This window comes from Acanthopagrus latus, chromosome 7 (genome assembly GCF_904848185.1).
Source record: "Acanthopagrus latus isolate v.2019 chromosome 7, fAcaLat1.1, whole genome shotgun sequence".
Classification (NCBI taxonomy): domain Eukaryota; kingdom Metazoa; phylum Chordata; class Actinopteri; order Spariformes; family Sparidae; genus Acanthopagrus; species Acanthopagrus latus.
Window position 1 is genome coordinate 20257044 of NC_051045.1, and position 15674 is coordinate 20272717.

General features: G+C 41.6%; 1 protein-coding gene across 2 annotated transcripts in view; it reads left to right on the top strand.

Moving 5' to 3' along the window:
* cacna1db (calcium channel, voltage-dependent, L type, alpha 1D subunit, b) overlaps window positions 1-15517 on the top strand; it is an 85242-nt gene extending 69725 nt beyond the window's left edge. Inside the window, exons 40-51 of one of the 2 annotated variants that reach the window (XM_037105074.1) lie at window positions 69-171; window positions 1259-1360; window positions 4988-5124; window positions 6518-6634; window positions 7613-8067; window positions 9301-9327; window positions 9552-9692; window positions 9807-9964; window positions 10383-10495; window positions 10710-10844; window positions 11022-11207; window positions 11465-15517. In XM_037105074.1, coding sequence (XP_036960969.1) covers window positions 69-171; window positions 1259-1360; window positions 4988-5124; window positions 6518-6634; window positions 7613-8067; window positions 9301-9327; window positions 9552-9692; window positions 9807-9964; window positions 10383-10495; window positions 10710-10844; window positions 11022-11207; window positions 11465-11770 — 1980 coding nt within the window. In that variant the 3' untranslated portion in view covers window positions 11771-15517. The remainder of the gene's footprint in view (window positions 1-68; window positions 172-1258; window positions 1361-4987; window positions 5125-6517; window positions 6635-7612; window positions 8068-9300; window positions 9328-9551; window positions 9693-9806; window positions 9965-10382; window positions 10496-10709; window positions 10845-11021; window positions 11208-11464) is intronic. The other variant, XM_037105075.1, reaches the window with a different exon arrangement.
* The last annotated feature ends 157 nt before the right edge of the window (window positions 15518-15674 follow it).

Here is a 15674-nt window from a genome sequence, read left to right on the forward strand (position 1 = left end):
TGACTCGCAAAGTACTCATTTTAAATTTGATGTATCCTTGTTAATCTGTACTTTGATTTCTGTTGCAGCGGCTGGTGGCAATGAACATGCCCCTCAACAGCGACGGGACTGTCATGTTTAACGCCACCTTGTTTGCTCTGGTCCGCACTGCTCTCAAGATTAAGACTGAGGGTGAGTCTGGGCCTCAGAGATCTGCTAAAAATTATGGCTGTATGCAGCCTGTGTTGACAGCTTTATTGATTTAAAATATGAGCATTCATATGCATTCAATCAGGCATGCAGATGGACCACTGAAACGTGGCTGAGAAGAGCCTTTCTATGCAGACATGCTTTAAGTTCTCACAGTGAAAACTTCAGCCTTGTCAGGGGCCCAAATATTTTTTTGGATTTGGCAACAGGCTGGTTGTTTCCTACGAATGCCCTGAACTGCAGTCCGCCTCTGCACAAGAACACACACACACACACACACACACACACACACACACACACACACACACACACACACACACACACACACACACACACACCCGCACACACACACACACACACACACACACACACACATATATCAAATGAACATTGATCAAATAAAGGAAGCATTTAAAATGGTGAATTTAATAAACATAAGTAATGAATTAATCTGTTAAGGTAGAGGCATCAATAAAATGAAACAAAACTTATCAAGACATCAATTAAGATATTTTCCTCTGAGCTGCACCTCACAAATATCTGCAATCAAGTGCTAAATACTGCCTCCAGAAATCTGCAATGAGCAAGTGTTTGCTTCCTCTGAACTGTTTTGTGTGGGATGCCTCACGCAGCATGTTCATGAATGTCACATCATGCTACTTGGACTGCTAGTCCCCTCGTTGTGTCAATCTGTTGGACTGCTTGTTATCAGGAAGTCCATTTGCTGTTTCAACTTTTTTACCACAAGAGGGAGTCAAAGATATGCCAGAATAATTTCCTCCTCTGTATCTGCCACATGGCAAATATGGCTCTCAACATTTAATATGCAGCATGTAACAAAGCATTAAAAAGTATAATTATGACCGTCAAATGATTTATGTTGATCTTTGTGTGTCTCTGGGAAAGAGAGCACGAGAGAGAGAGAGAGAGAGAGAGAGAGAGAGAGAGAGAGAGAGTGAGGATTAATACTGTCCTGTCTAACTCTCAGCAGGGGACCACTTGATACACCAACATGTTGATCAGTTACTGGGCGTTACCTTACAGTTACACTTTCTCTGCCATGTCCAAGGTAACCTGGATCAGGCCAATGAGGAGCTTAGAGCAGTGATCAAGAAGATCTGGAAGAGGACCAGCATGAAGCTGCTGGACCAAGTGGTGCCTCCTGCAGGCGGTCAGTGGTCATTACACACACAGGCACACATGAGCAATGTGTGCATTAACAGTGATCAGCATTTTCTAACCTCACTGCGACCCTCTCCTCTTCTGGACTGTTCTTCCATCCAGCCCATTTTAATGCTTGTATATTCGAAAAACATTCATAATGATGTCCTCACATGTCTATATGAACGGCCCCAGCTGTTTCCAGGCTCCAGTTTTTATATTATGTCACTTTCATTTACATCTCACATATTTGCATCGACAGAGAAGGTCACACTGTAAACAATACTACATCACAGTAGTTATATAAAGAGGAAGTTGCACAAATAGGAATGCAAACGTAGTGTTCAGTTAATTTGAATCAAAAAAAGGAAGTCAGTGACATTTACACACGTTTCCTTTGCAGAGTTGTATTCTGCATTCTGCACTCTCACCTCTTTATGCCTCCTATTTACTGTACACCAACAAGGGATAACACCACACTTAATTACGAATACATTTTGGTGTGATTGAATCATCCCGGTTTCAGAGCAAAGTATATTAATTTCTATTAAATGCCAGATTTTATCACAGCAATTGAAAAAGCACAGGTGTTATCAGTGATGTTAAGGGTGCCCAGCATGCACGATACCAGGAGCTGAAACTGGAGCAGCTACATGGAATTCAGCCATCACTCATTTTTCAGCCAACACTCTGTAAGATGAGGAACTGAGTCACTAGTAGAATTACTTGAAACCATGAATCCAAGCTGACAGCAGGTGCCCAGTCAAAAGAAGGTAAACACTAACTTTTTAAAGACACCTCTCAGATCTACACAGTGGTGATGTCTGACACACAGAAGCTGGATTCTGGGAGGTGTATCACTTTAAGATACAGGTATTGAAGGTTAAGCCTCCAGCTGAGGTGTTCGGCATCCTGTTTTTGCCTTTCTGAAACAGCCAGGCCCACTTTGCCGACCACAACCAACCCTTCACAGAGTGCAGTCTTTCCTCTACGCTTCAGAGAAACCTTCCTTATCTCCATTGACCTATTTCAGTTTAACCGCCCTTACTGTTGTAACTCGACAGTTTGTATTTTTATCATTAATCTAGCCCTGTTCGGTCCTGCAGTCTCTCTTCCTCTAGAATGTCCCCTTCCATCATGTACAGTAGGTGTGATAAAAACAAAATAAAAAAAAGAATTGAATCCAATGCTGATGTTTTTACATTTTGATTGTTATTGTGCTTTGCTGCTGACACAGGCTAATCCTTAGAGCAGGTCAAATTAACATGCATATTCATGTTAGATATAACTGTTAAAAGCTATTAATAGCATCAACCTCAACATCTAAAAGTCTTTATACCCATAAAATGGCAGGTAGTTGAGTCACCTCTCAAAAGTAATGATTCATTTTTATTAGAGGACTGAGGATAGGAGCACCTGTTCGATCTCATCCCCAGTAGGGTCTGAATGTACCTCCAGTCTAGCATGTACATACTGTTTCCTCTAGATGTGTCTGTGTAGTTTTCTCACTGTCCCTCTCTGCTATCAATGCTGAAACTCAGATTTGTGTCATGACTTAATTTAACTGCATGTCTTCGTGTGCATTAGTTTGCTAACCCCGCTTCTATTTTTTCCACCCTGTCTGCTGAGCCTTTCTCTTCCACAGCTCCTTCTGCTGTCAGTAGGCTGCTTAGGCAGTCGCTAGCCTTCTTCTCTTTATCTTTCTGCCGTCCTAAGCTCTCTGGAGCAGTTCTGTTTTAGTCTGGTGGCATGAAACTACTGATACCTCTTTTTTTCCTTTTAAATCAGGATCTGTGCAGAAAGAGAACCTGCTGTCCCCTGCAGGCACAAAATATATCTGCCCATGCCAGGTTAATGAATTACAAAGACAAATAAAATCTGGTTACCATCTAATCATGTGAAGTGGTTAAATGCTCTTTCTTTTCAGTAAAAATTACTTCAAATTATTTTTTAAATTAATTTTAAAACATAAATCACCAAAATCAAAAGAAGAAGACTTGATCATGAATATATGATTGCAAAATAAATTAATCAGCAAATCTGAGAATACAAATTGGATTTCAGATCAGTTCTTTGCATGTTATGTTGTATAGTGAAGTTGGTTAGCATCAGCAAGTTCTGATCTTGACAAAAAAAAAAGGCTTTTTTTTTCATCCTTAAATATGTCTTTGCTCACAGGTTTTCTTTCTGAACAGAACCTGCCATAGCTCCTCTCAGGCTGAGTCAGGTGAAGTAGAGAAACACGTCAGCTGCTTTAAGTTGGATCATCATCATTATTTTAAAGTTGGATGTTGTTGTGATTCTTCCATCTTAAAGCATCTACCTCAATGACATCTGTCACCTTTACTCGGCTCCTCTTAAGTTAAAACGAGTGAAGGAAAGACAAACACTCAGATTTCCTACAAACCATGATTCAGCCTCCTTTTTTCTCTAGTCTCTCTCCCCTTTCTGCTTCAGCAACTGCCTATCTGGGTGAATCAGACCTACGCGTGATTAGCCTCCCTGCATGGCAGATAGTGTGTCTTGTAGCAGCTTCCTGTCTGGCTTCATGCAGTTTGTGTTTCCTCCCTCAAAAGGGGAGCTGATGTTTGCAGCTGCTCTAAACTCTTTACTTTGCTGCTTCTTGCATGTGCTTTTTTGCTACAGTTCATGTTGTTTTTCTGGAATATATAGACACCTGTCTCTCTCAGACCTCTCTGCTGGATGTTAAATGTAGTAAATATCTGCAGTCATGATATATTGTAGTGCTGGTTTGTGCGTTAGTCAATGGTTACCCTCACTTGTCCAACACTAAATATAAATTACAGTAAATATTTCATTTCTTGTTCAACATGTTCTAATGTTGACTGTATGACCCTGATTTCTTTGTAGAGAAAATGAATCAGGAGGTTAGGGAGGAGCATTCAAAGTGTGTGTGTGTGTGTGTGTGTGTGTGTGTGTATGTGAGAGAGAGAGAGAGAGAGAGTTGTTTCCTTACCACATACATATGATATTCACAGGTGGATGCCTGGGTGTGTGTGTGTGTGTAATGTCATTTGCTGATTCACAGACTTCAGAAATGACATTAATCTCTGTCTACAGATGTACCCACTTAATGTGTAGCTTTAAAGTTTGAATCGATGGGTAGTATTCACAGTGCTTCATAAGACCGGGCCTGACCCATGATACAGTGCAGTGGGTAGTAACATAGTATGATGTCCGGATAAGAAATAATTATGATCACAGTCTCTTCAGTGGTGTGTGTGCTGGTCCCTTTAAATGGTGTTTTCTAGAGTGGAAAGTTACTATTATACTCAGACAGTGAGGATTTATGATGATATGTCTGTATTCTTTTCCTTTTGGCTGTTAAAGAAATGTTTTGTTTCATCGTCAAGATATTGCCTTTTCCTACAACCGTCTTTAGCTTTGGTGCTTCATCGTTGTGATGTTATATTGTTGAAAGGTCTTCAGCTCTTTACTTTAAGTGCATTTAGCCTCTTTTGCTTTTAGATGGTGAGATAGTGGCGGCTGAGATCTGCACTGAGGGACATTGTTTTCTTAAGTGTCGTGTGTACAGACAGAATTTCAGTGTTGAGGAGTTTTTGGTATTCTGGTGTTGACCTGGGAGGCTTCGGTTGTGTCTGGTCTGTTCACTCAGATGACGAGGTAACAGTGGGGAAGTTCTATGCCACCTTCCTGATACAGGACTACTTCAGGAAGTTCAAGAGGCGCAAAGAGCAAGGTCTTGTGGGAAGGCGCTCGTGGGAGAGGCTGAACACCACCATGGCTCTACAGGTGAGTGAAGAACAATGTCTCATGCCAGCGTTTCACTTCCCGAGGGCATTGGAGAAAGTCAGTGACTGCCCATCGGCGAGTTTTTTGGTTTAATCATCGACTCACTTATGTATTTTGATAATCACACCACACAAAGTCAGCCTGCCATCTTCATAAAATACAATGACAAATGTATGGCTAATGACTGCCCTGGTAATACTAGTCCTGCGAGAATAAGTATTATGTCTTGTAAATATTTTATTAGTTTTTCTCAGGTCTCCATAAAGACCAGCGTCTATAGATCTAACAAAGACATCACACAGGTCCCCGTATGCACTGACGTCCAGTGGGTACTTTGGATTCATATTTCTCACATTTTCAGATACCTGTCTCCACCCTTGTACAATGAAGGCAAACCGTTGAACCTTGTAAAGGGGGTTTCACAACAGGACTTAGCGTCTCTGCTGGGTACGTGGTGAATTTCCCCACAGAGGTCAATAAAGTTTTATCTTAATCCATACTATAACATCTTAATAAAGTAACCAGATACGTATGTTGTAAAATAAATGTAGTGGAGTAATGAATAATAGTGAAGTAGAAGCAAAGTATGTAGGAGTAGAAGCTGGAAACATGTAAGTGAACTACAAGTACCTCAAAATTGTACTTAAGTAACCCTTAAGTTGAATAAATGTACTGTGTTACTTGTGATGCTTGTCCTGCTTTTTTTGCCGCATTGAACTAAAACCGAAAGATTTGATCTGACTGTGACGTAAAAGCATGTTAGCAGGAATCACTCTGTAAACAACTGTTGTAATACTGTGAAACTGACAACATCAGGGCAGAGACGTGTTCGTGCACGAAAAAAAACCTGAGATACTTGCCAACATTACCTCACAAAGTTTTCTCTCAGCCAGAAAGAGATACAAGTGCGAGCAGTGACGAATGGTCTCTCACACCCATGCACACATTTTAAAGTCGATCAGGTTATGGCTGGCAGAGGAGTTCATTAAAGTACAACATGTGCAAATCAGCGAAAATGAGCAGGATATTCAAAATGGCCGACTTCCTCTTAAGCTTAGGCAATTACTCTGCGAGGCTGGTATGATACAGCCTCCTGTGTGTGTCCACAAATTATCGTGCATGTCGGTCAAAAAGGCCACGGTGACAGCGTTTTAAGGGGTGTGATCAAGCCATTTAGCCGCATCCCTACACAAGACCCATACGAGGCATACGCTTTCACCACGACTGTTGCATGTGCCAAGTTTGGTGAGTTTTCAAGCATGTTTAGCCCCTCAGAAATTAAGGAAAACAACTCCTTCTCTTTCAACAGGGTCCTCACACGGTTCGTGCTTGGGCCCTAATAAGAAGCCTGTGATAGCTGCTGGGTTTTGTATTATAGCTGCTCTCTTTGCAGGCCGGCCTGCGCACACTGCATGACATTGGACCAGAGATCCGCCGAGCCATATCATGTGACCTGCAACAGGATGGGCTGGTAGATGCTAGTGGAGAGGAGGAAGAAGAAATCTACAGGGTAAATATCCTTTAAAATCCCCTTCAGACAAGAATTTGAGTCTGATATTGTTTATTCCACCCAAAACAAATTCCAATGGCTGACTATGTTAAATCCCACACATAAAAGAGAGGTTTCTAAAGGTTCTACTGATACTCTTCTATTTTTTCTTTTTCGTACAAAACTGTGAAAGATGGTCACAGATCTGTAGCTGTGCTCTCATATGTCATACCTTCCGTCAAAGGCAACATCTCACATCTCTTACACTGAGGGTCCACATTAGGTAACATTGTGTCAAAATGTAGTATTACTCATCAGATTATTTATAAGGAGAAAAGACAATAAACAATGAAACTCATTATCAAGCTGCATGCAGTACTGTTCTGTACAGTGCTGTCATGATAAAGGAACTTCTAGCTTTGATACGATACCTTTAAAAAACATCCATATTCAATACCATGTTCGATAACACTGGAAAAAAATGACACAAGTGTTTAATAAAATGTTATATTTTTATTAAAAGATAAATATAACAAGGCTTTTGTTCTGTGTGTTAAGCTCAACAGCATTTAAGGTAGTTAACCTCTGACTATATTCAGAGGAGTGGGATGAGCCGGGCCTATGTGAACACGACAGCAGTGTGTGCGTTGACTCATTGTCTGAGAGAAGCTGTAAATGAGAAATCACAGCTCGTATCAGTATCAATACTGTGGAGAATGAGCATTGAAACAGTTTCAAATATACAGTATTTTTTATATATTTTGATATTTTTGACAATAGTAACACTGTACTGTTACTCATACCTAAGTGGTAGCTGCAGGAATGCAAATTTGACCATACCCACTAAAAAAGGGAAGAAAGAAACTTCCATCATTCTCATAACAATCTATAGCAAAAAAAAAAAAAAAAAAAAAAAAGATTTTAGCAATATATAAACATGACAAGAGTTTTGATATATCATGCAGCTCTGTCACAGTCCTCATTGGCGTCTCTCTGCAGCGCAATGGCGGCCTTTTTGGGAACCATGTCAACCACGTCAGTGCAGATCAGCAGGGCTACTCCCACCCGACCACCGTCACCCAGCGGCCGCTACAGATCCTGCCCTTCTCCTGCAATGCCTCAACTGAACACACCCGAACAGGCAGAGGAGCCAGCGATGACGACAGAGTGGGGGAGACAGAGATGAACTCCTCGTCCATCCAACATAACCATCATTATCACAGCCCTCACCCGTACGATTATCCTCACTGTATTCCCACTTGCCATCAATCGCCAATCCCCTCCAATGCCAACCTCAACAATGCCAACGTGCCCTCACTTCTCTCCATGACCAACGGGAGGCAGCAGAAGTGTTTGTTAAGGCGAGACCGACCGTCCTCTACCAAAAATGGATCATCCATGTCCACTTACAGCAAAGGAGTCCACGACAAGCTTTGGAAGTCCCACTCCACAAGGTCAGTGGATTGAGTCCCTAAAGGTGATCTAAAAATGTGTTGAAAAGAAACTGTTGGAGGGCATGGTCTGCTTTACCTCCTGAGCTCCAATGTCTGAGATGTACGACACAAATAAGAATGATTTATTTATTTAAGGCAGCCTGATCCAACTGGTTGCCTGACTGTCCTCTGAAACTTTCCAAAGAACAATAACAAGTACATGCATTACTTAGTTTCATTGCTCCGTGTGAGACCTTGTTAACTGGTGGGAGCGCTGTTCTGTTTTTTTCCAAATGGTTGCATCACTGCCCACACAGTAGATTTCCAAAGTTTTTGTGGATATTTTTTCCACTTCAAAGAGCTACATCATTCATCAGGTTGCAGCCAGTAATGCCTCGACCTTGAATTTAGCCAGAAGTGATGAATGATTGACGAAAAAACAAATAGCTTTTGTACAGTACCCTTCTCTCACAGTAGCTCCCGACAGTGCATACCTGGATCCTCACTGTGGGTCTTACATGTGCAACATTCATTTTTCATTTCATTTATTTTTCTATGTTTACGTTAGATATGAGCTCCACCATAATGTAGTTTTTTCAATAGGTACTAAAAGTGTATTTGTTCCTTACCTTATATATAATAGTAAAAATGCATCTGGGACAATTTATCTTAGTTTAAACTTCTTTTGTGATGATTTATAATCCTGTGTTCAGACCTCTTTTGTCATTTCTGTTTGCAGTCTGTGCTATTCTGTTTTTCTTCCAGGTATCTCTCTAACTTGCTCTAATTCAGTTGATCAATATTTCCTCTTTTATATTTTTCGGTATATAACTGAAATTTCAGTCGTCAGCTTGATGCAGTGCAGGTGGACAATATTTTGGTTCATTGTGCTCACAGCATTAGCTAATCAAATGGTTTCTTAATTAGATGCAAAGCTCCCTTCCCAGAAACAATCTTCGTCAGCGGATCCTACGCAAACCTCTGCAGTCATCGGTTTTCACTGGAATTTCTTTCTACAGGAGGAAGAAATGGTCTCAGTGGCCGTATTTAGAATTCAGCTATTTGTCAGTTACAGTCACGCATGATTCAGTGACACCCCTTTCCCCACATGCTCAAAAACCTGTTCCTGCAAGCGTTTTAATTCGTGTCTTCTTGTCCTTTGTCAATGCATGCAACCTCTCTACCTCCTTCCCTGCTCTCCTGTTGCAAACAATCCTGCCTGTCTGACTGACCCCTCCCCCGTCCTCGGAGCAGAACACGCTACTATGAGGCCTATATTAGGTATGTGTGCGACGACTTGACAGAACTTCATTTGCAATCGTTGTTGTTATTGTTGTTTTTGCTGTTGGCGTCATGAACACAGTCCCAACAAAAAGAGCTTACTTCTGTCACTTTCAACACCTTCAACAAACAGCAACTGAAAATAATCGTTCTGCATATATTATTGACAAATTTGCACAGATCAACATTTGGCTTACTGTAAATCTTTAACATTTCGATGCCAGGTCAGAAAGCGGCAGTGGGCTCTACCCCACCATTCGCCGAGAGGAGCCGGGGGGCGGGGACAGCAATGACGACCGAGGTTCGGGAGAGTACTACAGCGGGGAGGAGTTTCACGAAGATGACATCATGCTGACAAGGGACAGGTACTGTGACGACCTCGAGTGCATCACTGGCAACATGCGGCACCGTACGCACCTTTACACTTACGGAAAAAATGTCTTTGGCTCGATCACTTTGATAAACTCTTTGTTTTACAGGTTGTCCAACAAGGACCAGCATGATGTGGAGGAAGACTTTGACCTCGAGGTCTCCAGGGCCGAACACCAGCACGATAGTTACTATGATGATGACCAACAGCCGATCTATGGAGATAGCAGTAGGCCGTCCAGGAGATGGTTTTTACCCTCGCCTCAAGGTTTATTTACATTTTTCTTGAGTTACTGAGAAGAGATTTCCCAACACTGTCAGATTTAATTTGCAACCGTTTTACATCATCGATACAGTCCACTTGAAAGTTACGACTGGTAACTCAACTAAAATATTAATAATAATGATGATTATTGATTGATAATAAACTGAGCTGATCTATTCGATATTGACTTAACCAGTTTGTGTTACTGTCATTCAGATTCAGTTTATTGTAGATGCCCAGTGCAAGTGCACATGGAGCGCAAGTTATTGCCATATTGGATGTGTGTTATAACTTGTAAAATATGCCTTTATATCTATTTTTTTTTTCTTTTTGGAGGATTTTCACTGTATTTCTTGATCTGCATGTGACCAGAGTTCACAGATAATAACAGATAACATTGGGTCCTTGTGTGTTCTCTCAGCCACCAACAGGCCGACATTCAGTTTTGAGTGTCTCCGCAGGAAAGGTAGTGAGGATGAGGCTCCTCCCTCTCCGTCCTGCACAGCTCTTCCTCTACACCTGGTGCAGCAACAGGTACACACACACACACACACACACACACACACACACACACACACACACACACACACACACACACACACACACACACACACACACACACACACACACACACAACATGTCCATTAAAGATAGGAATACCACCTGTTAGACACCTGTGTCGTCTCCCTTCCCCATAACGTCACCTTTCTTCTTCATATTCATCATGACCTGTGAACTCCGACCTCAGGTGATGGCGGTGGCCGGTCTCGATGCCAGCCGAATTCACCATTTGTCTCCTGCCCGGTCGCTTCGCTCCTGGGCCACACCTCCTGCTTCCCCCATCAGCCGTGATTGCTCGCCCAGCTACACACCACTCATACAGGTCTGAGCATAACAAGACGCCACATTTCAAGATAAACCAGAGGTCATCTAGCATTTCACCAGTATGAGGCTAATGTTGCCGTAGATAGGAAAGTACAAGTTAACAGTACTTACAGACTCTCAACAAGTTTAAATTGAGCTTTGTTTGAAATTTAAACATGTATTTGTGTTTTTTCAGGTGGACTGGCGCAGCTCCGGCAGCGTGGGCAGCATCCCCGCAGCAGTAAAGAGGAGTTTGTGGTACACAGACGGCCGGGACGGCTCTCCCAGTCGCAGCCAGTCTCCGTCACGCCTGCAGTTACCTGCAGAGAGCTGCTCACGCTTCTTGCAGAAGAGGGGCAGTGCCAACAGTCTGGTGGAGGCTGTGAGTAAATAAACACTGGCTCTGGGACTGATAACATTTAATGGAGGAGATAAGATAAGGTTATCATTATGAAATAGCCTGATGATAATGGTTTTCATTGATTGTTTAATCTAAGGAAGGTAAAAACAATAATGACCAATGAATCATTAATCAGCACATTGATTATTGGAGCTCTAAATATATGACAATCTACAATGTAGTTGTATTCTTGTGTGAATTAATGGAAAAAAACATTCTGTCTCTCTTGCCGTTCTCAGGTGTTGATCTCCGAGGGTCTGGGGAAATACGCCAGGGACCCCAAGTTTGTGTCAGCAACCAAACACGAAATCGCAGACGCCTGCGAGTTGACCATCGATGAGATGGACAGTGCCGCCAGTAACCTGCTGAATGGCAGTATGGACAACAGCAACACTGGGGAAACGGGGAACGACAGTTTGGACCAGCACGCCACTGCGCATCTTAGAGACCGCAGTATCCGTGACTACAGTGACGAGGAGCCGTACGTAGCTGTGAAATGTGAGGAGGACCTAACGGACGAGATGATATGCATCACATCGCTATAGCAGCGGCTCACACAGGATTATTTAGGTTTTTTCAATTTAATTTCTACTACTGAGGGATGTCTCTGTTCAAGTGCATCCTGCAACTGGCAGAAGACGTAAAACACGGATGGATAAGAGAACAAAGTGCCTTGTTTTCTCGTTCTGTGGAGTGGAGAAATGGATGGATTCATGGAAGAGCTGAGATACTTTCCAGGTCGGCTGTCATTGAGCGGGGATTAAGGATACTTCCTAGAGGTCATTTTTAAAAAAAATGTTTTGTCATTATTGACAGTGGAGTGATAGAATAACCTGGCAGCCTCACAAAATGAGCCCACAGCTCATGAAGTTAATTTCCCAACAACATCTACAGCTGAAAGCCTGACAGTTTGGTCCTATACAGGAGGTTAAGATGCAGTAACGATAATGTGATTTCATAAATGTGCAGGCTGTAAGTTCCTTACATGACATTTGTATTGCTCCGTCCTGCATTCCATCAGCTTCTAAATGAAACAGCAACCCTGGCATTTTGCAGACGCTTTTGTCCAAAGCAACTTACAGTAATTTATACAGACAATCATGGCGGCACATCAGGAGCAGTTTTTGGGTTCAGTATCTTGCACAAGGACACCACGACATGCAGATCGAAGCCAGCGCCCTTCCCATAACAAGACACAGGCTCTATCCCCGAGCCACAGCTGCACTATTCCCACACCATTAACTCAATATGATCATCACAGAAATTGCATCACTGTTCTAAACACTTGCAGACTTCACTGTAATTGAAACGTACCGCATCACCACATACATGTACTGGAAAGATGACCTCTGGGAAGCATCCACCCTGTGGAAGAAGAAGTGACAGAGCGGGTCACAGTGATGTCAGAGAGTGGAGCTGGCTTTGCAAAGCTGCTTCCAAGATTTAGATGAGCTTCATGTACATAAATAATGTATGATTTTAAACTTTAGCGCTGGCAGTTTTGACCTGCTGCTGGTAATTTTACACTACATTTTGGCCTCGAAATAACACAAAAATGTGATAAAAGCGTGATGACCCCCGTGATCCAAAGCCATCACAGCCACTGGGTATGAATCTGGGAGCTGCTCTGGGCTCACAGTTTGGGGTTTTCAGGGTTAAACGTTGCTTGTCTCAGTACTTGACTTGAAAAAGAAATCACATATCAATGAAAAAAAAAAAAAAAAGACTTTGTCCTCAGGCATATCCCTCTGTGTCATGCACACGGTGATATGACGCAGAGACAAACATACTGTAAGTCCTTCCCCCTTTACACCAAGTCTCATTAGACTGACTTGATTACTTTTAATGCACTCGAAATGAAGGCGAATTTCGGATGGTACCACAGTGTCACCGACTTGTTTTTCCATGGTGGCCCTTAACTTTTATCACGTCCCCTTCAAACTGTGAGGAGACCGTTTCATTGTAAGAAACTCACTGAGAATATGCAATGATTCACTTCACTCAGACCTGCTGCCGACCACTTGAACATGAAGTAAGAGCATAAAAAGGGTGACAGCATAGTGGAAATGTTTATACCTCTGTATGACACACACAAATAATGATGTGACGCATTAGTCTCATCAGTCTGCTGCGTTAGACTTGTTTTGAATTCCTCATCTGTAACGCAAAACATAAGAAGACAGCCATGACGATCCAGAGGATCCTGACTTGTGGATGAAACACACATCTGTCTGCTGTTAGCATGTTTTATTGGTAAACTGTTCCTTTGCCTCCGTAAATCACACGTCACATCCGATGGGTCATCTGGTAAACAGTCACAACACAAATGTGCTGTTTCTCAACAGTACACATTGGGAAACTATTCTTTCCAGATTTCCTCAACAACATATGAATTCCGTATGTTGTCGCTGGGTGTATATAATGTGTTTCTGGAATGAAAGCGTTGATGTTAGCTGCTGCCTTTTACGTGTGCGATTTTCTTTTTGTTCCAACACCAGTTTAAGGGCACTAGATGTCCTGAACAGCTGCTGTCCGCGAAGGTGAGAACTTGACAACCAGCTCGTAGATAAAAACACTGAGAAGAAGCAACAACCTCTCAGCTGCTCCTCTCGCTCCACCACTGACCAGTGTTTGTCTACCACTGCCAACCGTAATCATGTCTTCAGGTCAACTTTTTACACAACAACACCGGCTCGTGGCAATCTTGTTTCTCTCTCTCTCTCTCTCTCTCTCTCTCTCTCTCTCTCTTTTTTTTTTCCTCAATCGAAAAACTGTTGTCAGGGCAACATGTTTGTTCTGTGCAGTCAAAGGGCTCCTTCAGATGTCAGACCAAAACAAGGGATCATTAAGTGCATTTACACGCACATCCAATTCAGAGACTAGTTCAGATACTGTATGTCGATATCTTTCCATTTTTCCATCGAAGAATAAAGAAACAAGAACATCAAACTGATTGTCAAAATATTAAGGGATTAATTTAATACATGACAGCTAATGGATTCATTGTTGCAGCTCTAAACTTGACACCAGATCTTGTGCACAATTATAACAAAAGGCTGATGCCAATATATAAAAAAGAGACAGTTCTTTGTTGTGTTTGTCGCATACAGGTAACACAGATATAAAGATGAATTTAAACTACAGCTGGATCTGAGCTGGTATCTGGAAGATGTACTGTAAATGCACTCAGTCCTTCTCTCCAGATACACACAGGTTTCAATGGCCAATGAATTATGCATTTTGTAACTGCATGAACATTGTTTAATTAAGACTTTTAACACGTTATTACCTCTGTAACTATCCAGGTGTGTTGGTTAACATGTCAGGGAGACTGTGGCAAAAGGCGCATCAGCACAAAATTGGAAAAAAGATATTTAAAGTAGTAATAATGTCATATAAATTCTGCAGTGATTCATCTGATTGGCACAGACTCTGAGTTATGATGGTTAATGGAAGCAAGCCATCTGAGTGTCTGACTGACAGATGATCTCTCGAAGGTAGTTCACCGAAACTTAAACCAACTGACGATAAGCATCAATAATCACACAATTACTGCTTTAAAACGTCTCTTCGTTTTGTGTAAATACAGCCTGAGATTCAGTTTTAAAGTTTTGGAATCTAATGACATTTTAGTTTTTCAGAGCACCTCAAGAGCCATATTACACACATGCTGCAAATCCCTCTGAAACATGACTCTGGGCAGGTGATGCACTGTCAGACGGTGGTTTCTCAATTTCCCAGACCCTCCAGCTCATGAGTCAGCCATGTTTTCCACAGCTACTACCGCAGATTGATGACAGGGAGAAACTTGTACTAATTACCAGATTAAAACCATTTTTTTTTCATGACAAGTCAATTAGTCACAACAGAGACTTACCAGAGAGAATAATCATCTGCGGTTCATTCACAGCACACTTATCCAAATAGACTAAAATGTAGACGTTTATCAAAACAAACGTAACAACGACACAAAGCTTTGTTGTGCAACTGACAGCTTTATTTTTTTGTACTGTTCCACTGCTTTACAGATGAAATGAGAACAATGTATAAAATCTGTACAGTTTGTAAAAAGTAAGTGATGAACTTGAAGATTTCTGCTTTCTACCCATTTGTTGTATTGAAATTTAAAAAATATAGCTCTATCTACTTTGTAGCACAAGTACTAGTACCTTATAGATTTTGTACCAATGGAAAACAAAAAAACCCTGTTTTGTACATTTGAATTCTTGCCTGAAATGCACCTGCTGAGATTTTTGTAAGGATCACTGAATAAAGTGACGAGGACAAGGTCAGGACGGTCTGAAGTGTATGTTTACAATCAAGAGAAAGAGAAAAAAAAATGGGTAAACATTTCACAATCATTTTCCCTTTAAGTGTTAATGATTTCAACATTCAAGTCATATCGTACGATGCTGCATATAATGTAAACAATACTTGTCACAGTAATAA